A 26,195-nucleotide genomic window follows, 5' to 3' on the forward strand; every position below is an offset into this window, starting at 1 on the left:
GATGACAAAAGGGTGCAGCAACACTGAAAGACAGTTGACAACAATGACCAAAACATTTGGTAGCAGTGACAATAACAGCTGAATAATGATAGTGGAATTGTGAGCAAGATGGCAGATACGAGTAATTATTCGCTTGAAGAGTGGTTGGTTGCGAGTGTTTGGATCCACGAAAGGCAGCACGGGGCAGACAATGCAGCAAATTATGACACAGTTTGGAAGAAGATTTGGAAGGCCGTACCCAGAAAAGCAACACTGTTTTTTTTTATTTTAGTAGGTTATTTTACGACGCTTTATCAACAGCTTAGGTTATTTAGCATCTGAATGAGATGGTGATAATGCCAGTGAAATGAGTCTGGGGTCCAACACCGTAAGTTACCCAGCATTTGCTCATATTGGGTTGAGGGAAAACCCCGGAAAAAACCTCAACCAGGTAACTTGCCCCGACCGGGAGCAACACTGTTAGCTTGGGGGAAGCGAGCGTTCATTACTGGCAGCGTCAAAGTGGTGGACCAGTTGTCAGACTCAACACACGACAGATTACCAGCACCATTACCATGGCCTCCACGAAGTCCCAGCTTGACAATACTGGACAACAGCCTGTGGGAGTATACAAAAGAAAAAGTGGTTGCTAGACAGTATCAAACAAACGAACTGAAAGACACAGTGACAGACGTAATGCTACAGCAGTCACGTAAAACATCACAAAGGATCTGGAGACGTATCCAACTCTGCATAGACAATGATGGAGCTGTCATGATGATTCTTTGGTGATCATAGCAAAGATCATTTGCTTCACCTTTGATTGAGGTCGTCAAAATTTTTTTGATCATGAGGAAGCTGAACCTCTCCACTCATTGAACTGTGATTTCAATTCCGGCTCAAAGTCTCTAACCCAAGTTTCATCAATAGCGACAATTCGATGCAAGAATGGTTGAATTTCAACATCGAATCTTTGTTTAAGCAAGGTTACAATGTCCAGGTGTTTCTGCTTTTGTTCAGCAGTCGAGTAGTGAGGAACCCATCGCACAGAAATTTTTCTCTTCTTTAAATTATTTGTCAGAATACGGAATACTGACCATTGGTGGAATCTCCGTGGCTTCAGGAAGTTCCCCATTTGTTGCTCTATGATCTTTTTCAGAGCATCTGCTACAAGTTTCGGTTAATTTTATGTTTTCGGTCTTCCTGATCTTGGATCACTACAAATACGATGAGCCCAACAAGAAACTGCTACAATCCGCTGTGAACTCATCACAAACTCCATTTGAAGCACTGTGGATTTCTGTGGCGTTTTTGCCAGGTAGAGTTTCGATCTTCACAGTAACAGTACCGAGACACTTGCAGGCTCCACTTCTAGCTCTCGTTATTTAAACACAGATATGCTATGGATGAAAAACCCATGCTGCTTCATAAAGCTTTCACTGTTGTTGCGTTACTCTATCTGCAGTACTGCTAACCTGTGCATTATTTATGAAATGACCCTCGTATTATTATTATTATATTGAAAATGCTATGAGGCTACATGCATATTCAAATTTTGCATTGCAAAATTGGTGAAACTGCAGTACAGTACTTCGAAGATTTCTTTAATGTGAGTTTTCATGGTCATGGAATCCACATTACTCCGACCTCAGTCAGATATCATAAATGTGTCGATGGTTAGGTTATTTTACGATGCTTTATCAATATCTTACGTTATTTAGTGTCTGAATGAAGTGAAGGTGATAATGCCGGTGAAATGGGTCCAGGACCGAAAGTTACCCAGCATTTGCTCATATTGGGTTGAAGGAAAACCCTAGAAAAAAATCTCAACCAGGTAACTTGCCCTGACTGGGAATGGATGTTTTAAAGTGTGCATGTCACATAAAAGTGGCTATTGTCTTTCATTGTTTTTTCCATCCCGTCAAGAGTGATGCTCACATATCGTATAGACAGTATATAAATCTTTACCTTTCCTGAATCCAAATGCAATTTATCAGTCTGTTTGCCATCATTTTTGCCAGGTTTTGCTATGAAAGGTAGGCTAATATTATACAATTTCCAACATTACTGGCAGCTGTGATTAGTAAACATGATATGACTTCTTTCTCTATTACATCAGTATGGAACTGACTTGTGCACTGCGATCACACTCCTACACCTTTGGAAGTAACACAGGGTTAGGTACTTTGGGATCAAAATAACAGGATAAATATACAAAATCAAATAAATTCTTATTATATATACTTTATCTTTTAAAGAATTTTTGTACATCCCAAAAATAAATGCCTGGGTGTTTCCTGCTATAAAATTCAGCTGCCAACAACCTCAACTACAACTATACAAGATTTTCCGCTGCTTCAATCTTCAAAGGTGTTTGCTTGCAGGATTAAGAAGTTACACAGACAATTGACCAATCCTACATGAAGTTCCAGAGCAGTCACTGCTGAGAACAGTCTGCACACCAGTTGGAATTTATGGTGTCAAGACAAATGGCATTTTATGTGGGTTTTTCAGCCCCTCTACAAATGAACATACATGTACATTCGTGTGCAGCGACTGTGCTGGACCTTCAATACAGACTACATTACACAACAATGTAGTAAACACGTAGAAAACTGTATAAAAATTATTCGCCAGGCATTTATTCGAGTATAAGTAAACAACACTGAGGTGCCTGCTGTACCAGTTAAGATGCTTCTTTTCAGAAAAGAAGTTCAGGAAAAAATTCCATAAATATTGAATTCTTACAAAATCGAGTTTCAGTTTCAAAAACCACATTGTCACAAATACATTAACATTCCTATATATATATAAATACTGTATAAGCTTTTCTATTTACAATAAGAGGGGAAGAAATTTAAACTGCTTAGTTATCTCTGATGCTGTGGCTGCCAGTCTTTCGGACGGGGAAGGGGAGAGGACCTTCTAGGACACCCAGAAGCTGATCACGTGGCTGTCTGCCATTCTGACGAGACTTGTATATGGTTATTCTTATTCAGACAGGATAATGAACACATTTGCTCATCGGAGTGGCAGTCTGCGCGCATCAGAAGGAGCTGTCCCTAGTTTTTGTGGCCTGTGCTGGAAGTGCATCACACACATTGCAACTGTCATGTGATGGGTAGCGGCAATATGCGAGATGCACTTCTCTTACCCTGCTTTACCTTCTGCCACGTGGTCGAACTACATAACGTAACTTCTACGACTGCCTTAAGATCCATGTGTCAATTTTGTACTATCTGGACAAAGATCTCACGGCATCAAGTTAGTAAGTAAAATAAAAACCCATTTCTTTTGATGGTTTTCTACGACACAACGAAACAGGACAGCTCATGAAATAATGGTGTCATGAATGGGGTAATCAGTCCAATAACAAAAAGCAACACGTTTCGAAGGTGCTATCAGTAAGAAAGCGAATCTTAACCACGGGGCTATTAGATCTACCTATCTAGTCTGTACAAATCCTACGAGAGGAGATTCAACCCTCGAAATGTTGTACTTTCCTAACAATTTCAGTATTGGAAAAAGTTCAAACTAATACATCCCATTAATGAAACAAGTCCATATTCAATATTAGCTTCATATACAGTTGAACCACGCCTTGACATCCCCACAATTTACATCTTTTCTGCCACAAGCAGTACACACATTTTTTGGATTCCATTTGTTGTCATATGTTCACAATGTACAGTAGCCTTTCTTGCTCTGTATTTGCCCATGTCAAATATGAAGTCGATCAGCAATTTACACTTATATTAGCTTTGGTCAATATAACTGCTTCAACATAAAACAGTACTTAACTATAATAAAATAAAATTACATTACAAATATCACTTCACGTTTCTACAACACGTTCAAATTCCAGGAGGTCCAAGTGAAATTTGGGATGGAAAAAAGATAGTGCTTGGTGAGTTTTGTGGGGTACTCCCATTTCCCTATTAGTATTTCACCAATGAGGTGCCGACATGCCATACAGTTATTTCAGCACACACTACATTGCGAGGTATTGGCCTCCTCGATCCTGATCCAAGTCCGTGCCATGTTAAAAGAAAAGGTGTACGCAAACAATTTCCATACACTCGAAGAATTGAATTAGAAGAAAGTATTCGGCATGTGATTTCAACAATTTCGGCAGCTGAAATTCGTCAAGTGCTTAATAACTTGTTCAAAAGGTGCCAGATTTCTCTAGCAGCAGAGCGATGTCATTTTGAGCAGCTTCTGTAAATAAAGGTAAGCTTAATCTAGTCACATTACTTCTTAGTTTACGCACAACTCAGGGAAGACAAGCCGGGCCGTGGGAAATGTGGGCAGGCGATTGCATCCTACATGATAAACCCTATATTACAAAGGTGAATATGAGTACCATCAGCAAAAACTTGGGAATTTGTTTGTAATCATTAACACTATCACCACAAGGCAACGAACAAATGTCAGCTACCAACATTCAACAGTTGTAAAAAATACAGAAAAATTATGTGCCTGTTGGAAAGATTTTTTAAAATCTAATTTCGGATAAATACAATGGATGTATGTGACTAAGACTTGATAAAGTGTGAGTAATTTTGTTAATGATTAATTGTGCAACTGATTTGCATGGAACACATTTAGTTTTCTGGTTGCATAACCACTTTGATCTGATATGCCACTAACAACAACTGCTTATTCAATACAACTTCACTCGCATGTCCATCATCATCTTCTTCACTTCGCAGGTTAGGAACTATCCTGTTCTGACTTCAGCTTTCCATCTTTGTCTTGTACGGCCAACATCTCTTCTTTCTGTTGTGTATACAAGATTGCCTGCTTTACAATTCTTTTATTTTCCATTCTTGACAGATGTTCAGTTCAACAAATTCTATTATCTTGGATCTTTTCTTCTAATTCTGCTCTCATTTGGTCATTTCTAATCTTGATCAGCGTTGTAATCCCTTCACTCTCCTGAGAAGTTTCATTTCTGATGACTATTTGTGATGCATATCTTTGCTTCATTATCCACGACTCGCAACCATGCAATAACAATGGGACTGCTAATGTTTTATAAAATTTCAGCTGTCTCTCTTTTCTTGTTTTCTGTTAATGCACCACAGGCACCTTGAAATGTATGCAATTTGGTGATAATCGCAGGTACTGACTTTCTCTAAACCAATTCAGCTGCTCCTACGAAGCACTGTGGCATTGAGATGAGAGCACGACTTGGAAACACTTGTTTTCTAAAATAATCTTACTTGTGCTTGGGAGTTTTTCTTGAAATTCCATTATTTTGGTTTTCTCTATGGATATTTTCAGTCATATTATCTATAGAGTTTATTTGGTGTAGCACCACTTGCTAAGATATCTCCATTTCCTTTAATTAAAATCTTGAAATTTATACTATTTTCCTTGGTCCCCTGAAAAGTGTAAAAGCGGGGTTCAACTGCATTTGATACTTCAAAAACACGTTTTCAGGTATGTGCATTGGCGTCAAATGCTACAATAATCGCAAATTCAAAGTGAACAGAGACATCCACCTCACATTGTACATATTTCCAATACCGAAACTGAGGAACTCTCTATGGCAGGAAGACAAAATAAACCAGGAGGTGTGGCCGCTGCCACCACCACTGGCCTCCAACCGGTTGGTGTCGAAGGCACGCTGCAGTAGGGATATGTGCAGGTCCACACACCATGGCCACCACACTGCTGACAGAGAAAAACTTCCCAATGCTGCCTTTCTTAAGATTCTGAGCAGGCTACATGGTGAAAAGTTAGCCCAGCTGCCTGCCAGCCATGGCATGTGGACGAGTTGTGTACACCATATCAAAAGGAAGTGTGAATGCTTTTGTTACAGTAAAAAAACACCCAATGAAAAAGTTTTTATAAATGAAAAACTGGCAAAAGGTGCACGTTATGATCGTGTGTTAAGGCCTCTTGTTTTCAAATGGCAATGCTGGCTGCTTAAGGCTTGACTCAGTGCAACGAGACGGCATGTTAGGGACTAATACTATTCACTCAGCTGTGGAACTCTGGCAGGGGCTTCACGATGCCCTCAGTGAAGGCACGGTGCACACTCTCGCACACGAAGCGGTATTGGCTCTGTAATCACACGAGAAAACACATTGTGTTCACTTCAGTCTTCTGTTATATCTCAATATATAAAAGTTAATGTGGATATGTATACAAATCTACATGCTTTGACCGATATGTGCCAAAGTTTGCACATTTAACCTCCATAACCAGGAGAAAAACATAGGCTACATTAAAATTGTGCAAATGGACGCTAAATTAATTAAAAAATAAAAAATAGAAATAAACACGATCAAACATTCATGCATAATATTAAAATGCAATCTTCTATAGTCAATTGTTTTTTTATTATTGTCTGTTATATTCAACATCGATTTTCACGAGGCCATAGAAATTATAACACGAAATTGAATAACATTGTTGATACACATCATGAAGGCTAAAACTAGGCAATTCATGCAATAAGTATCTTTACACAATCCAGGACCGTATTATGAATTTCTCGATGCAGTTGTACGTAGTGAGCAGACTGTGTTTTATCCAACTGAGTTCTTGAATTCTTTGAAACCACAAGGATTACTACCATATAATTTAATACTTAATATTGAATCACCAATAGTACTATTGCGAAATACTGACTCACCAAAATTATATAATGGAACAAGAATTGGTGTGAAAAAACTCATTCAAAACGTAGTAATAGAAGTGACAATATTAACTACTAAACGAAAGGAGAAGTTGTTTTATCCCACACATTCCTATGATACCCACTAACATACCTTTCGATTTTAAGTAACAGCAATTTCAGTGTGACTAGCATTTGTAATGGCCATATTAAAATTAACCTCAAGGACAGTTCCTCAAAGTTGCAAACATTAACTTAAAAACTCCGTGTTTTTTATTCCAACTAACAAACAGGGCCAACAAAACAATCTTTCCAAATAAGAATTACCGCACAGCCACTGATATTCACTGTACCACGCACTTTCAAAATGTTTGGTGTAAGATCTTGCACCTTTTCTGATGATAAATTAAGAAGAGGTGTTTGTTTCTCTGCTAATAATACATTTCTTTTATCACCTTCAGTCTTAGGGAAAATGGTGTCTGTAACACACTACACACTATATCGTTTATAGGATACATTCCCCAATTTTAATAAAAATATTTGAGTCACTACTTTAAAATAATTACGAAATATTCTAAATGATCGTTTTAGCAATAAGACAGAACACAATAGTGATTCACACGTTTCACAAACTGAAATGAAGAGGAAGAAGGAAATGTGAACAGACAAGGTATATATCTTAATGTACTCATGTGACATTAGTGATTTAGCCGTGTCAAAAGGCTACAAGAGTGCTTGCAGCTACAAAACAAATGTGTTATAAAAAATTCAAATATCCTAGAGAAAAGGCTCTATAAAAATCTTACAAGGGTTCATTGCCATGGTTACCATAAACAAATTAGCTATGCCTTGGGAAGAGGAAAATAGCTGCAATCTCCACTCCTCCCTTCCCCTCTCTCGCGACAAGTTACTGTACAAAGGGACGAGTGTTTCACAGTGCAGAACATATCACAACGCGGAGTGTAATGAAGTGAAATAAAATAAAATACTTGTAAATAGGAGAAGCTGCGCTCAGTAAACAGGTGGAGTGCCGCTTGATGAGCTTCACCCGATCTAGATAGCTGATCTGGTTGCAACAATGAATCGAAAACTAAAGAACATTTATTTGGTTTACAAGCTTGGTGGAAGTGTGTCAATTAAATTTAGCTTCTACAAATCATTTTCCTAAGGTAACGCACGGAAATATAACTACTTCAGTACACCATAGTAATATGATAAGCGTAAGTAATCACTTTGTGATTCAAGACAGTGCATTATTCCGTCGGACCCCGGTCACTGCACCTCTGGACATTGTGCCACTGTCACATATTCTGTGACACAATACATGAGAGTAGGGGAACACAGAGGTAGAACTTCAACTGAGAAGGATTCAATCCGGCATTGGAACTGGAATCCAGTGTGGTATGTAGAACTGAAATACCGGGTTCAAGTCCCGGTGCCGGAGAGAATTTTTCTCCATTCTATACATTCTTCGCCATATGGTAAAGCAGAATTCCTGACTCAACTCACGGCTGTCTGGATCATCATGGCGCGCTGGTCCCGCATGGCTCGCACGATGTCCAGTGGGTACACGGGCTCATTGGCCTCGATAAGGCACATGGCGGTCTCCATGAGGATCAGCACACCAGTGCGCCCGATGCCTGCTGAGCAGTGCACCACGGTGGGCTCCACCATGCCGACCCGTGCCTTGCGCACCCTGTCGGTGAATTCCAGGAACTGTGCCGAGTCGTCAGGCACGCCGTGGTCGGGCCACGCCAGGTACTGCATGTGGCTGATGTGGCGCTCCTCCTCCGTCTGCAAGGGAACCTCAGCTTCATGCTACTGTGTTGCAGCCTATCAAGTGCAATTAATTAATTATGGTTTATTTAACGACGCTCGCAACTGCAGAGGTTATATCAGCATCGCCGATGTGCCGGAATTTTGTCCCGCAGGAGTTCGTTTACATGCCAGTAAATCTACTGACATGAGCCTGTCGCATTTAAACACACTTAAATGCCATCGACCTGGGCCGGGATCGAACCCGCAACCTCGAGCATAGAAGGCCAGCGCTACAGAGGCCGACTTCTATCAAGTAGGCGTAGCAGAGCAAAGGAAGCTCAGTGCTTCAAGAAGACAATACTCAGCACTGACACTGTTACCATCAGCTGGAGTCTTTCCATGCAACAACACAAGATACCTGCTTACCTCGAGTCATTACATGCCGATTAACACACCAGCAACCCATTTTTGATGTTTTCTGCTGAGGTAGTTGACTACATGCTGTCACATGGTTCAATAATCAGAACCATCAAGTGCATGCAAGCTTTTTCGAGCATTCCTCGAGTTTACAAACTGTTCAACCCCTTAACAGCCTGCTTCGCAGTTCTACAATGCACGCATTGGATCAAATTAAATGTATGCTTCAATAATCTTACAGTGACCCATTTTTTAAATATATTCATAAATTTACACGGCGTTGTAGAGGTAAAATAAAATCAATAATTTATTACTTCCTGGCGGGGACACAGCAGTGGTCATCAGCACAGTGCACCCTTGGTCTAGCGGATAAGAGATTGCACTATGGCTGCTGGCAGGTATGCTCTCTCCCTTTTCCTGCTGCATGACAGGGTATATTACGAAGCACTGCTTACTCATTACCCAATTCAGCGAGTGCTGATGTAAGAGTTTGTCGAGCTTCAAACATGACCTCAGAACTATTTACCACCAAAAGACAGGAAAGCAGAACCAAATGGAAATGTTGGAAAACAAAGCTATTAAATTTGGTAGCAAAGTAGGACTGCTACAGAAACGCAAATATACTGTGTATGTACCTTGTTCTGAGCTTCATTTTTCTATTAAGACAAAACAATACTACGTACCTCCAGATTGGTGAGGCGGAACTCCCTGAACACAAAGCTGCCTGTGGGCTCCATCTCCTCCTTGGTGCACGTGATGTGCAGGTGGCCGAGCTCTAAAGTCTGCAGCAGGGCGGGCCAGTATTGGTGACATTTGGTGCGACCCCGTTCCACCAGCGGTGTCACCATCACAACCAGTGTGCTTTGCACCTCCACCACCATCTGCCAGAAATCCGCCACTGTGTTTGGCAGTGGACCTGTGGTCACCAACACTCAACGTTAATGCTACAAGATGTAAGACTGAAAAGTAGCAAGCTTACTTTAACTTTAATTGGACTTAAGCTGCTCCCTCATATCAATTAACAAAATATACAGAAGCAGTGAAAAATAATGAATACAACTAAAACTCTCTTAAAAACAATTTACTGATATAATTAAATTCACATTATTACCTTTCGCAATTATTTTGCTTACACAAATGGCAAAATGGAGTCCCTGAGCTAAACTAATTGTGATGCAGGAATGCCTATCTATGTTGCTTATTCAATAAAGTCAATTCATAGGCTAAAATGTCTCACATCACAGGATGATGGTGCAAATTCCAGAATAAAATGTTCTGTTTTGTCTTGCACAAAGTCTCGTCTTGGCTCTATCAACAATATCCAATGACTTTTCCTTGTAGAGAATGTCGGACTGTAACTTCTTCATACTGTCAGACTGCTTTCAGCGACTCCTGCACAAGAGTGCTTTTCTTTTTGAAATGGACGCAGTAGCCAAGTAATATCGCACATCCTGTGAAGCTTCCACAAGAACTTTCTTTGTTGTGGAAATTATTTTAATGACGTGAAGGATACCTTGTATCTTGATTATGGAGGGGTGAAGAAACGAATGCTGTATTTAGTTTGTGATGTACTGTTTACGCAATAAACTACATTTGAATGAATGAAGGTGCATTTGTTTTGAAACATCCACATGAGAAAATAATAAAATTTGAAGGTAATGTGATAATGTTCTAAGGTTCATGGAAGATTCAAAATCGTAATATTAATCATATACATACATACAGATATTGTAACATTATGAACTCTACACTATTAACGTTTCAAGCTGCACTGTCAATAGAGTAGTGCAGAAGTAATTTAAGAATTCAAAAACCTAAACTAAAGAGCCTGCTGTCCAGCTCACCTTGGGTGGCGATGTATCTGTTGATGATGCCAGAACCAGGAATCTCCATGTTCACGAAGTTGGCGTTAATGTAGTCTCCAGACGAGCCTCCCACCAGAATCACCCTCGTCACATCATCTGCAACACACCAATGAGCTATATTTGACCAATGCTACCCTATCTGGCATTCACGTCATTGGTTCCTTGCAGTCTAATATTTGTTCATAAAGTTTTACCGGTCCGAAGGCCATGACAAACAGGTGAAGATTCCCAAAGCTTACTCGAATGGCTCAGACGTCTAATAAAAACATGAGTATTCGAATACAATCTATGGCACAGATATTGCAGATGAAATAGAATAATATTACATTACAAAGAGAGTCCCTAATCATCATAAATAATGGAAGTCAATTAACAGACTGCTAACGAAGCAGCAATAAGAGACTGACTTCTCTTTACTTTGAGAGGTTTACAACAAAGACAGACAAGCACAACGAAAGGAAGGAGGCACATGAGAGAATAGCTTGCAATATACAGTGGAACCTGTATTATGAGGGGAACGGACTGAACGGTTAATCAAAGGATCGAATAAACTGTTCTATAAAAGATGTTATCAATTAAATGCATGAACTTAGCTTCGTAATTAACTCTGTGGTCATGCATAGTTGGCAGTTCCCTCATTTGAGTCTGGCTGTCAAAGACGGATTTTTAATGGCCTTGTGATGGGAATAGTAGAGGTTTTGTGTTGTAGATCTGCACACAGTTCTAACACCAATCTCATATTCTGATGCGAGATAAGCCACAGATTCTCCTTTGCCAAACTGCTCAATTATTTGCACTTTTTTTCGATACTCAGCACATCCCAAGTTTTCTTTCGACAGCCAGGAAAGACATTATGCATAGAAGTTATACAGCACGGCCACTGGAATAGTAGGGACAATGACTGGGTTTGCAGTAGTATTGTGGAGGATCTTGGGGTCATTTCTTTGAAAGCATGTAGTGACTATTTTACACATTGGGAGAAACATCCCACAAAAAGTGACTGTGGCAGCATTCCCATACATACTGTATAACGCAAAGCATTGTAATAACTCTTTCTAAAAAAAAAGTACATACTAACATAATGTACATTACCTAATTTTTTTTCTGCACCAAAAAAAAAAACAAGTGAGAGAGAAAGACAGTTGGATAATTCGCCGATCAGTTAATAGGGTGATGGATAATCGGGGTTCTGCTGTAATCATAATAGAGGACTTAGGAATCGCGAAATAATTGGACACAGTAATAGTGTGCCATGTGAATCTGATTTTGGAAATTCTAGTGAACTTGCAAGACACTTGAAATACTGCCAACAAGATAAGATGAACAGGACTTGCCATTGGCCTGCGATTACGATCTCATTTCATTCACATCCAGGACTCACATGGAGAGATGTCCCGGTACCGATTCTTATTCTGGTTCTCGCTCTTCCTGGCCTCGTCTGTGGAGAGGCCCGGCTTCTTGCGGTACAGCTGCTCGAACTGTGCCACCAACGCACCACTGGCCAGTCCGTCTGCTAGCAGCAACATGGACTCCGCCAGAGCGTCTGCCTGGTCAGTGCCTGCCGCCACGTGGGGCAAGTCGGGCACGTACTGGTACGGGGGTTCTTCCTCCTCCTCGTGGGCCTCGTACACAGCTGCCAACACACAACCACCATTGAGCCCGTGTCACCTGACCACCCCCCCCCCACTCTGCCTGCACCTCAATTAACGCACCGCTCGGCTTCACCATGAGCACCAGCTCGCCAGACGGAGTGTCCCGGGAGGCGCGGATCAGGCTCACCACCTGCTCGTGCATCATGCCTGTGACGTCATGCTGGTTTATGAACAGCACCTGGTCGCCTTCGTTCAGCTTGGGGTAGCACCGGTCGGCGGGCGTGTTGGGAGCCACCCTCGACACCAGGATGGGCATGTTCAGATCTGCACCACCCTTCACATTGAACCCAAAGCGGCCCTGGTCGTCGGGGCAGATCCGTATCAGCACCAGGCCTTCCTCCACTGCCTGCACACATCAGCACAAGTCAGTCTTAGTCCTACATTATTTGTAACATAAGCAGTTTAACTATGCTTGGCGACAGTGGCTGCCTCAGAAGGTGCTGTTATCATTCCTTGGAGGGAACAGTGGCAAACCTGTGTTGTGTGGCAGATGGGAGGTGGCTGTCATGTTACCTGCGTGTGACTGGCTCTTATCTGTCTCTAACAGAGCCACTTTCAGCAGCAGGTGGGATGCTGTCCGAGTGACTGAAAACCTACCTCTGTTGTTACTGCACAGAGTGGTGTCACAGAGACTCGGCTGCCAACACAGCACTGTCCGCCACTGCCCACTCCCCAAGTCAGACCTTTTACTAGTCATCACATGCAGTCCGCGCCGGCTGTGTGCAACATTCACATTGGGCACCCCAAACATACCTGGACCTCAGTGTAAGGAGGAGCTTCGTACAGCGGGGGGCTGGTCGGTCTGTCCGACTCCACTTCCTCGTCTGCATACGGTGGGGCACGCGCTGGCATCACTGGCGTGAACGGGGGCAACTCCTCACCTCGATCAAGGAATCCGCCTTCACTGAAACCAAAGCTGACTCATCAGAACAGCTGATTAAAACAAAATCAACATTTCAACTTCCAAGGCAGACTTTGACACTTACTCATCAGACGGATGAGCTGCCTCACCCCAAGCTCGTCGGGGCTCCCTGGCGCCCAGAGATGTCACCTTGTTGTCGTAGGGCCGAGGAGGCCGTGAGGGAGGCGCCACATGCTTGGCCTTCTCCTCCAACGGTGGGGGCACAGTCTGTCGGACCAACCTCTTGCTGGGAGACCTGTGCACACCACTACATTACAATGCTTCAAGTTCAGAGTGCAAACAGTTTCCTGAGCACAGTACGTGTTCTGAACTTTGTGTTACTGGTATAAACAGGGATGCATAAACAATCCTGATTTATTCTGGCTGTTACAGCCAAGCAAAGCAGCACCAGAATATAAGTAGCTTAATATCAAAGGCGGACATCTGACCCTCAGATCGAAATTTAGATAATGTGGATTCTTATACAATTTTTCATGCTCTTTTCAGTTATGGTGAAACCATATGCAAATTCTAGCAAACTCTAACACTACATTTACAAAATAAATTGTGTTAAAATATTACAAAGAATATTGTGAAACAAAAAAGTGCTTGTAGATCGAAACTATGGAGATGACAGATGTCTGTCTTTGATATTAAACTACTCATATAAGTAGTTCTTGCTATTCCTACATTGGTAACAAAATAGGCGATCAAAATAAACTATGGACACTGCAAAAAGACTGCAGAGGTTGTGTAATGAAACTGAGAAAATGATGGAAAAGTGGCCGTTTGGCATCCCAATGAACCCTTAGTAGATCCTTCTAAAGTCTTGCTGTTCCCTTTGCATATTACATGGGATATAATGGAAGAATTAAACCTATTTTCAAATAACTTTGCTTAAAATTTTACAGACTCAGATATAAAAATAATAACTCTAGATATTTTTGTTGGTTCTCAAATACGATATTAAAACAATAAAATTGCTTTGTGAACACATTAAGATCCAGTGTATCAAGTGTTAAATGTACTGTAACATCAGCATTGCAGAGTTCAACAATTTTGGTTCTCACAAGACGGGGTTTTTCATTCACAACACCCAGTGGAGCAAGAAGAACATTCACCACCTTGCGATTCTTTATACCTGTTGTTTCGTCAACCACTAGGTAGACACAATTTCCCTCACATTTTGACTTAGTTTCCTGAAGGTCGTCTTCAGCACACTTAGAGCCAGCTGCATACATGTAGCTGTTGCTATCCACTGACGAAATTGTTGGTTACGAAAACATGCAGAAGTGAATGCTTCCACAAGATCTTTCAAACGCTGCCATACTTGAGGTATCGTGCTGCTAGGACCACCTGAAGTTGCACTCTGTCCATCACTCTGTTTCCGAGATCTATGCTTAAAACTTTCCACATATTTCTGCACAATGAATTTTTTTTTCCCGAAATTAATACACTCTGAACATAAGGTACACAAAAGTTTCCCCTTTTCATCCACAAAACTGTCTGTAGGAAACTCGCGAACCCTTTGTATCGCAGTTACAGATGTTTTCGGCATGCTGGTATCAAATAGATGTGAACCCTTCTGATTCAGAGTGTGAACTGGCCATAAAACCGTTAAACTTGTATTATGCTCTATTTTAAATATTATGCTTTTATGCTTTATTTTTTAAATTATGCTTTATTGTGCTCCTAACATTTGTTTCATCGAGACAGTTTGACAACCAAAATAATGTTTGGGGTAGCAACCATATATATGCTTTTGGGTTATGAGCTTCCAGTTGGCTAAACAACAACAATCAACCCAGTGATGTAAAGTACTCATACGTAATTAAGTAAAAAAGTGAAACACAAGCACAAACATTGAAAGCCACTGTAGATTTTGCATCCTGACAAAGTTAGGCATCAACTCTGCTAGTAATACTCATTACTCGCCTGATGAAGTGTCTCTCAAGTCGTGCCCGCTGCCGTCCTTCTTCCACAGTCTGGAACTCGGTGCGTCCTGAGTAGTGGAACTTCGAGCCCAGGGTGAGTGGGAAGCGTCGGCCCCGGATCTGGGGGGAGTGAAGGCGGAAGAAGGTGTGGTGCTCCACACACGACTTCCACAGATTCTTCGAGGACTGATACGTGACCATGTTGAAGCCGAGAAGCGTGTCGTAGTTCTCTGACTACAAGAGAGCAAGCGGCCCATCAGAGAGCAACACGTACCGCAGCACAGCACACACCGCAGCAAGCAACACTCACCGGCTCCCTGCGAAGCTGGATGAAGAACTGCTTCCTCTTGAACGAGATCTTCACTATCTTCGACCAGGAGAATGTGTTGATGCGCACGTTGTTCTGGAACACCACCAAGCCAACTGATGTCACTCCCAGCTGTATCTCCTTGTTTGTTGTATCCTGCAACAAATAAATTCAGTCAATTACTCAATTGTCAGTAAGAACAACGATCTGACCATATCAATCTTCTCACATTATACATTGATACGAAGGCAGTCAAACATTTCATTATTTTCAACAAAAACCAAATCATGAAATATATTATTTTAATGTACCGAAGTACATATGATATTTCCATGCAGATATTCTGCGCCGGGGTGGTATCCGGTGTGGCTTAGTGGATAAAGCATCAGCACGTAGAGCTTAAAACCCGGGTTCAAATCCCGGCACCGGAGAGAATTTTTCTCTGTTCCATTACTCTTTCATCAAATCATGAAAGCTTTAATTGAACAAGGAAAGTAACAACGTAACAAAAGTGTACAATGTGAATGGAAACAGTTCCAGATGACTCACCTGGTCTATCTATTAGTTGCATCTCATCCAGAACAAGAACCTGCACACTGACATGTGACAACAATCTCAACATCTTTATATTTAGTTAAAGCCTATTCCTTAAAGGGTAAATCCAATGCATTAACTTCTTTTTACGAAGTGACTGTTGTAATCTCATTTGGCCACGGATTCCTCCCAACACCTAACATGCTCACACAGGCCTGCATGTCTTAGCTTTGCTCCATTTTTAATTCCTGTCATCATAAGATAGATTCACAGCCAAGCTATCTGACTTAGACTTCCCCATATCAACCCAGCTTGCTTTGCTGTTGACATGCACTTCGATAGTAAAACTTTGCTTTCTTGGCCACAATAGCAGATCAGCAATAATCCTGATTCTGTCTGTCCTCTGCTTTAGGGCAAGTGTTCGCATTCACTCATGCTCAGTTTTCAATCTTTGTGACTTGCCACTGCAATGCAATGGTTCTCTTGTTCCTATGTGAGCCAGTACTTAATAAATGCACTTCATGATCTTCCCATTCTTTATAAATCCAGTCTTAATTTACAATACGTTTGTTCGTCCTCTGCCTTACCCGTGCGCGGTGCAGGTCCACTCCATACATGTCAAGGCGCTTTGCATGGTCCAGGAAGTTGAATTCTGCATCTGCAGGAGTCTGCCCCCTGCAACAAGATATCTCAATTCACTCAACTGCTGCTTTGTTTATAGGGGGCAAACAAGCTAATGCTAAAGCTGACAATCACATGGTAACCTCTGCCATGAATAAATTTCAAACCTGCTTTCCTTTGCTTTAGACAAATGGGAAATCATTAGAATTATATAGAAATCACAAAAAGATCAAGTGGAGAAAGTACTGTCTTACCAATTTTGACTTGTTCACACAATCCAATCCCCCCCACTGCTCCCACAGTATTTGAACAATTGAAGACTATCCCAGAATGAGAATGTAACCAACAAAACTGTAATTCATGTTTCAGAAGAAAGGAAAATAATTTCAGGGGCATATTTCATTAGGCCTATTATTTAATATCACAACCATTTGACGTTTATTCAACCATTCAACGCAATAATTTGTTATAAATAAATGCTTTAAAATTACTTTTTCCACATACATCACATGTTTCAAGAATTTTATGTTACAGCCTTCTTCCAAGGAAGTCTTCAATTATCTTCTTAAAAAACTTGACTTTTGACACTTCCACTTAAATTAGATTTTGAAATTAAAACAATTAAAAAGTCAAATAAACTTACGCCCAAAATCACTTCAATTCCAAGTTACTCTCTTTCAGTTATGTTCCTGAATTCTACAAGACAGTGTGTACAGAAACCGAATATGGTAGGTTTACAAAATGTTGTAAAACCCACAAAAAAATGGAAACATGCTATTTAATAATAATATAAATAAAATAGACATAGTAAAGATGGCTATGCAAAACGCAACACACTGTTCATAAGATTACATTAATAACTGCATTACTTGTGCAGCTTGTGGAGCTCAGCGATCTTCTTCTCCATCTCCTCCGACTGGTTGGGCATCAGCTGCAGGTTGGACAGGTAGCCGGGTCCGTGCTCCTCGATCTGGTAGTCACCCAGCTCCGCTGCAACAAGCAACAATCCCCTCAGAACATCTTACTCAGATTACAAAGACGCATTTATCATTTTCAAGCTGATATCTATATTGTTCTTGTGTAATGACGGTCACTTGATTGGTTCTGGGAAGTTAATTAAAATCAGGCTATCCAAATGAGTAGTAAAATTTTCCAATTGTCAACTTTCTCTTCTCTTCAAATTCCTCTCCCCACATTCTTCCTACGATACTAAAGAAGTAAGTTTGGACCATTTGGCTCTGAGCCAGACATATTTATTTTTGTCCCCTTGTGATTTAAAGGAAAAGAATAAACAAAAATGCACGACTTACATCCAACATTATCATATTCAGCTGAACCATGACCAGACAGTGTAAAAACATGCCTGTTATTGAAGACAACAGAAACAGCTATTCTCAGAAAAATAGTAAGAAATGACAAAGAAGTAATGCCATGAGAAAAAAATGTAATATTCAAGAAATAGGTGACTGAATCATAAAACGAAGAACAGAATGGAACAATCACATACCTGACAGAGCAGTAAGAATGGTGAGGGATGCATTACCTGGACAGAAGAGAAGTCCTGGGAAAAGATGGAAGGATTCTGTACAAAACAAGCTTCAAGCCTACAATAAGTAAAGACAGCACGGAGAAGAAGAAGCACATGTACGATATTGTCAAGAAGGAAGCTAACTTAACTTTCGACCAGGTGAAGGGCAGCATCAGCTCCTGCTCTCTGGTATTTTTAAACCTAAGAGCATGGCTGAACTCAGCAGGTGACAGTGCGTTTGTTGGCCAAAAATTCTGAATGAACAATGCAACCTTATCTTTGGAAAGATTCATGTCCCAGACAAGAGTAAAGTTTCACCATTATTTTACTATGGAATCAGACACTGTTAACGGCATTAAACATACATTCTTTATACTCCACCATTCTAATATGCCAACTGATGGGGATTTTGAAGTAATCAAATGGATAAAAAAAAAAACGCAATATAACTTATATACTATTCAGAGGAGAGGGTGAAACTTATTGCCAATGCACCAAAAAAAGAACCCTTTTGTTGTTTGCAATGGTGAAAGACGACATGAACAATGTTACATTACTGAACAGAAAAAAGGCATGGATAGAACCTACTAGTGAGAACACAGAAATTGTAAAGAGAAAGTAGAACTGCTCATCTACATCAAAAACAAGAACCAGTGTCTTTTGATCAGTTTGTGCCAAAATATCCTGATGGTCGTCCTAACAAGAAGGCAAAATATGACTTACAAGAAATACTTCAATTTATTCCACCAGTATAAATTTTTAATAGATTATTTTATGATGCTTTATCACCATCTTAGGTTATTTAGCATCTGAATGATATGGTGATAATGCCGGTGAAATGAATCCGGGGTCCAGCACCGAAAGTTACCCAGCATTCGCTCATATTGGGTTGAGGGAAAACCCCGGAAAAAATCTCAACCAGGTAACTTCCCCCGATTGGAAATTGAACCCAGGCCACCTGGTTTCACAGCCAGACATGCTAGCCGTTACTCCACAGGTGTGGACTACCAGTATCAATCTGATGTGATTTGGTAATGACGATAAAGAATGGCGGAAGTTACGATTAATCTAACACTAACTATGAAAATGATAAGACTTTTTGCGCGTTAAAATTTACTTGACAATTTTTTTCTATGAAACCCATTACAACCGAAATTTCCTCAAAAATACATTCCAATTGATGTTTTAAATGCCCAGACTACCATTTAAGCTATGAATTGGAGAAAGATATATTGGCAAAATTTAATAGTTTCATTACACAATGAATATTATTAATGCAATTTTCAATTCCCCTCTTTGTTTAAAAACATGCTAGAATTAGAGCTTAGGCAAAACACTGGCATGACGATATTCCTCATGCATGGTAATGAAGAAAATGTAATGAACATTAAATCACTGCCAATTAAATTAAATTTTTAAGATGAAAGAAGAAGAATGTCACTTCGTAACAATTAAAAAAAACTGATCCAATTGTGGAGAACATTCACAATATTTTACAGAACAAATGAAAACTCTTGCCTTTAGAAAGACTTCTGAAAGAATACTCTGCCAAATGATACAGAAATAAGGAAAGACATCTATGGGCCACCTGCTAAATTGGTGGAATGAGGTCATAACAGACATTAGCCCTAATATGTGACAGGAAGAAAAAGAAATTTACTTGATCTAGAAAGCAATGGTGCGTTGTTAAAAAGAGGCACAGTTTAGACTTCCTCCATTGCTTTTAATGAACAAGATTACAGCTCCAGCTTCATCTTCACGTGGGTCTACCACACCCCATGGGTTCAGTCAAGCAGAAGAGTGCTTTGTAACAACAGAATGCCTTTCTCACTCCCTCTTTTCTTTTCACTTGAAGACGAAGACAGAGCCACCATTCGAAATGTTGTGAATTCCTTATTCATTAACAGCAATGGAAGAAGTTCACACTATACTCCTGCTTAAAATTTACTCGATAATTCATAATAATTGCATTTCTATATCTCTATTTCTGCTATGTTAAATAGTGTACAAGCGTCCTAGTTACTGTTTCAGATATTTCAGTAACCGTACAAATTACACCAAAAAAATCTTTCATCAATAGGGTAAAGGTAAAAAAGATTGCGTTCAAACTTGGAATGTTTATTTCTCTGAACAATAGCCTATGTAACTGGGATTTTCCGTTGATATTCAATTACACTTAGATTGCTGTGTTCCAGAAGTTGTGCTGAGAATGCAGACGTCATAAATAATATTAACATGGCAGTCAACATTAACTCTTGTTCTTTCCTTTGTCATACGTACACTGTACTGTGTAACTGGCTAGAAGGCATGCGGTGCTTGGAGGCAGCTGAAGGCGGCCCTGCAGTATGTCCCTGCGGATCTGAAGATAGAAGTGGTAGCGCGTGTACTCCTCCTGCAGCTTGCTGGGGTCTGACACGTAGAACTTCACTCGGAAGTAGAAGTGCCCACCTACGAGAGTCAAACAGTCAAGATAACACCTCACCTGTGAAGAGCTAAACTTCCACATCCATTATCTAATCTTTTTGTTATGAATCATATATTGAACAAAATAAAATACATAAAATACATTTACAAAACCTGAAAATAAGATGAGAGACACTTCTGGAGCCTAGGTCAAACAAATGGACATTCCACCATGATTCTTACCTCGAATCTGTTTCTTCACTGGTTTCGAGGGATCGACCCATCGCTGCAAGGAGAACATAAACATTACAAATCAGTGGGTGTACCAGAATAAGACCTCCTCTTCACTGTTATCACTAGTGCACTCAAGTCTCACCATGATGTCAGAGTTTCCAGAGCTTGGGAGCATTCCATTTTCAGAGAACTGGAGACCAAAATAATCTTTTTCTATAAGCTCAAGATGTTGGTAAACCATCTCCAGCAGGACATGGCCCTTGGCACGTTTCTGGGAACACAGAACAGCATGATTGTTCAGTGAGAGAGAATAGGTACATTTCTCGTGCTGTAATTAACATAATCTGTCATGTCTAAGGTACTTAAGCAGGAAAATATATATTTATATGGTGATACAGGGATGTATTATCTAGTTCCTATTAATGTACTCTCACAACTTCACAAATCATAGGAATATTGAACCATTCTGTACACGATGCTGAGGCAACTTCTTGATAACTAGTCTGCCTGAGTCCAGGATCAACAAACATCCACACACGGTTAAATATAATTGGCGCACCTCCACCTGGAAGCAGTGTTGCGTGTCATCCAGGAACACAACGGTAGCACCTAGTGTCTTCAGACGCCGATCACGTGCCAATTCTGACGCCCGGACGTTGTAAGTGCCACTTGACCCACTGAATGCACGCCGAGAGACACTTTCAATCATCCTTCAGCCGGCCTCCCAGGGGTGCAGAACAACCTGCAAAACACACATTGCCATTGCGGTTACGACCAAGTTGAACTAAACACACAATGTTGCCAACATAAGGACATGACATTTGTCTGTGGTGTCATTAGAAGAAGAAATTGTTTTTTTTCTCTCTCTACCTCCTTCGTTTTGAACATTACTGAGAGATAGCACCACTGTTAGCGAGAATATGTATTTGCATAAATATTGCGAGTAGCTTACGTGGCTTAGATGACGGACTTGTGACAGGAACAGTTTTGCTGTGGTGCATGCGCAGACCTCTCATGCAGTGGCAGCGTGATCCTTACTTGAATTTAATTTCGCGTGTAAATTCCAGATTAATTCAAGAAGATCTCTTCTTGCTCCGGTTACACATCTTGCATATTATACAAAGGTTAGGTTTGGTTAGTTTAGGTTTTTATTAACCAAGTCCGCGCACGTGCAGACAGCCAAAATGATCCTATCGGTCATGGCCCTTATGATAGTTTTTGTTTCGTAATATTGATAAACTATAATAAGATGAAAGCAGTCAATAATTTCATGGCTGCTGAAAGTTTTCTTTGTAAAAGACGAGGTATTATCTCTATACCACAAATAAAACAGCAACGCTGTTATAATTACTTACTTAACACTTTGGTGAACATTAATCGGAAATTTACTTTCCTTCATTTGAATGATATTCCCCAAAACACACAACACACCTTCCCCCCCCCCCCCCTTTACTTCATTGTGATAACCTACTTTAAGATCTTACTACATCTACATTTTCTTTTGGTGCATTCAAAACACCGCCGTTGTACTGCATAAACATTGCACTTGACTAATGCAGTAAATTATTTAAGAATATAGTTGCGAATTTTACTACCACCAATTCGACTGTCTTTTGTCTGACACAGCTCAGTACGGACCAGTGCTAGTGGCCAGTGAGCAACGTCGTTTCGACGTTGGTCTATCGTGCATATTATCCAGTTGTTCCTATATTCTGAAGCATAGAAGTACTCTTACAAGGGAATGTTTTTTATTAATGTTATTATAATGTTCACGACTTACAACTGTTGATGAGCCCATGCACAGCAGATAAACAGCTGGCCACACTGACTGTAAATGCCTACTTTGCCACGAGATATGAGAGAGCAGTCTCTCCCAGCTGTGAGCACGGGCTTCTCAATCTTTCATTTTGCAACCTTGCAGCTCATACGGGGAGCTATTTCTCTGTCTGCTATGAAGATCAATGTGTCTAGTTTCAACATGCGCGCCACAATCTCCTTGTCAGTTTAACAATGAAAATATAAACTATAATCATTCCTAAAAATATACTGCTGTCCTTGAAGACAACTCACCATACATAATTTCCTCAAAAAATTATTCCTATGAAGCTGCAGTCACTGTGATGATGTAACAATTGCCTACAATCATGAGCTGTGTCCAATATGATTTAATTCTTTTACAGATGAAATATCACAACTTCTACCCGAAAATGAAATGACACAGTTTTGAACCCATACCTGTCATATACTCGAACTTGGCCATAATCGTCGTTTGAGTGTTGAATGAAATAATACTGATATATGTGTACAAATATTGTACAATTTGTAATGTAAAGAATGTTCAGCCACAAAAAATATTTTTTGTTTGTTAAAATGTTAAAGAAATTTAACACACAAGCTTTTCCCTATACCTTAAACTACTTCTGCACATAATAACCGAGCACTTATTGTAAAAAGTGGCTGCCTGTTGATTCAGCAAGATGCTCTATCTTTGGTGCCAAGTCTGAAATGCAGGATGGTTGCTAAACATTTTCCAATGAAATTCACCACACAGCAATTCCTTTGTTTTCCTGGCAGTGTGCGGGCGGGCTTTGTCATGAACAAGAACGATTCAACGACAGAGCATGCCCCTGCGTCAATTCTGAATAGCCCAACAAATAACAGGATTGTCATATGCTCTTTTACTGCAATGAACACATGAATATTTACACGCCAAGCAGGCAAATGTGTACACACAATAAACACAGTTAATGTGAGAAAACAGCTGAGTAGTCAATATGCGCAAATGTTCACGAATATCTGTAGTAATTACATAAATATATCCCAAATCAACAAGTTTTTGAAACATAAAAAGAATCATTATCATCGTCTACAATGTGATTAAAATCTCTTGACCCATTCTAACTCTAAACAAAATTGATTCTGCCATAGTTTCCTAATGATCTTTGACAATGTAGTTTGTTTCTGTACATAGATTTCGTAATGTTTTGCACTTGACATTCGTTCCAGTTCTTCTCTGCAGCCATTTTCGTAACCTTTCGTTATCTGTAAGATATTTCATTATCTATAAAACCTCGTTTCATTAGCCTAACATGAAAATAACTACACCTATTAAATGGAATGAATTAACAGATTGATAATCAAAAAAGAAATCAGAAGAAATATATGCACCATATACCAAAGCAAAGGTATTTTCTGACCAATTCGTTAGGTATCCTTCTGTAAACTTTCTCTTCCACTCATTTCATTAAATAAATATTCCACACTTAGTGCATAAATATGTCATTGAGGGACACAGTTTATTTTTTTCAGGTGCGGTATTTAATTTTATACTTTCTTTCCGCCTCCTATTCCTCTTCTGCAGAAACTGGATACACTTAACATTATCTAATCTCTATTCCAGACAGGATGTGTGCCAGGCCTTAGGAACAGATAACACGCTGCAAATTCCTTGAGGGGGCAAAATTTTAGTATTTATTTATATTACAAAGCACGAGATAAGCGGTGCTTAAATCAGATTTCACAGCACTGTAAGAATGATGTTTTGTGAACAGGTGCTTAACCTCGAAACAGAAATATAATTACCCAGGAATCTTCTATAGTTTTTCACCTTCTTCAGATCGAGTATGCCGTAATTACGTAAAAAAAAAAAACATCAGGAAGCAATATGCGAAGCCTCAAAGTCCACGACCATGATTTCTAGACAATCTGCTATAATCACACCATTACAATGTTTCTTTGTTTAGGCGTACAATACTTGGCAAAAAGCATGAGTGCGCAGCAAACAAGGGTTATTAAATGGAAAGGGATCCCACAAAATATAGTAGGCCTAAGCACATACAAAAGAAAATATGAATTAGCCTATTAGTGGCGTATGTAAATGGAGAGAATCTTAAAATCTGCTGCTTCTTGTTATTTTACGAGGTGTTGAATGCGCATTACTAGTGAGTGACAGTGTTACAGTAGCAGCAGTGGCCAGAGAGCAGTTTTTCAGATTAAGCCGTTACAGTGCACAGAAACCTGTTCTTAGTAGTTTTCTGGATAACAATACCACAAGCACTGTTGTAACACGATCTTCGCGCCCACATTCTTTGTCATGATTACGTCCCTTCTTTTGGATACAGTCCCAAAAACAGCTTAATTGAGAGCCAATGAGTTGGGAAACTTTCAGTTACAATTTTCATACAAGGTTCTCTGCAACGGATAAATTTCAGAACACGGATTCCTTCCTTTCCCTCTTACTTCAAAATTCCAACCTTGTGCACACAAAATAAATTATTGGCACTGAAAAGTGTCTTTTCGTAAGCATGATGATGTGCATTCGACAAACGCAGGCAAATCTGCTCTTTTTAGTATTTTAAGATATAACTATCGGTGAGGAATCCGTATACTGAAATATTAGGTACTCCAAAGAAACATACTTACGATCATGATAATATTAAACCCTCTCCACCTTCAACCTGGCCGAATGCGGCACGTTCTGAAAGGCACTCTGTAAAACAAATTTGTAAGAATTCATACATTCATTCATTTAAAAACAGTGAAAAATATTTCATATGGCAGTGACATATCTACATAATCAGTACCGGTATATACTTCATCAACTATACATTGAGGTAAGAAGCTGTAGCAAGCTATTAAAAAGATTACAATAAAATATCTTCTAAAATCTACATTTTTTTATGAAACCAGCTTATCCAACCGATCTTAAATTTTATGACTTCCAAAAATGTAAAGTACACTGTAAAGCCAAACATTTATATTAAAAAGTAAATCCACTAACCTCGAGTATTTATGAAGAGACTTTTCAGGCAATATTTACTTTATATGGTGAATATTTGAAAATATGTACAACACATCTCAATACTGCGGTATGAAGAAACACACATCTAGTACTTAAATGATACCTGTGTGCTAAAAGGTGTGAAATGGATCGGTTGTTTCTCACGTTCGAGATTACACGGCTCTTAGGTGGATTCTATGCACGCGATATCTTTGCACAAATCGTTCCCTTCTTACATTCAACCCAAATAGCCTTTTACACCACATACTAAACATTTGGCAGTGAAGGCATATAAACAAACATTTCGTTGACAAGAGTTAAGAGTTTCGCAATCTATTAACAAATAGGCCTAATCAGTGGGTATCACAGAAGGGCCACAGCCATTTGCCTTAGGGCTAGAAAAGGACGTGCTTAAATTAGACATTTTCTCAATTTTTAACACACAAATATCACTTAATTTGTATCAAAAAAGAATTTAATTATTTTAATTATATATTTGTATCACAGATGATGTGGAAATACTATTTCAAAATCAGAAAAAAAACCTTCCTTCACTTTCATTCCACTTCCACCCTCCGACAACAAACACCAACACCACAGCACACCGATTGTCCGATTGGGCACAGATTATAGGCAACGGGATTCATTGCCTAC

The 26,195-nt window shown here is 39.8% G+C and overlaps 1 protein-coding gene across 2 annotated transcripts; it reads right to left on the reverse strand.

Moving 5' to 3' along the window:
* Window positions 1-2,207: 2,207 nt before the first annotated feature.
* Ptpmeg (protein tyrosine phosphatase Meg) lies at window positions 2,208-26,155 on the reverse strand. Of its 2 annotated transcripts, none has more exons than XM_069827213.1 (18): window positions 26,091-26,155; window positions 25,184-25,250; window positions 21,321-21,503; window positions 20,904-21,032; window positions 20,771-20,813; window positions 20,405-20,572; window positions 17,466-17,586; window positions 16,563-16,650; window positions 15,445-15,597; window positions 15,136-15,368; window positions 13,286-13,456; window positions 13,053-13,203; window positions 12,360-12,645; window positions 12,029-12,280; window positions 10,627-10,743; window positions 9,466-9,698; window positions 8,117-8,401; window positions 2,208-6,051 (listed from the first exon to the last, which is right to left on the reverse strand). In XM_069827213.1, exons 3-18 carry the CDS (start codon window positions 21,468-21,470, stop codon window positions 5,968-5,970), a joined length of 2,664 nt encoding a protein of 887 aa, XP_069683314.1. In that variant the 5' UTR covers window positions 21,471-21,503; window positions 25,184-25,250; window positions 26,091-26,155; the 3' UTR covers window positions 2,208-5,967. The 2 variants fall into 2 exon arrangements, with proteins under 2 accessions (XP_069683314.1, XP_069683313.1); XM_069827212.1 differs by having other exon boundaries at window positions 25,542-26,150.
* Between the last annotated feature and the right edge of the window lie 40 nt (window positions 26,156-26,195).

Source organism: Periplaneta americana, chromosome 6 (genome assembly GCF_040183065.1).
Source record: "Periplaneta americana isolate PAMFEO1 chromosome 6, P.americana_PAMFEO1_priV1, whole genome shotgun sequence".
NCBI classification, from domain to species: Eukaryota; Metazoa; Arthropoda; class Insecta; order Blattodea; family Blattidae; genus Periplaneta; species Periplaneta americana.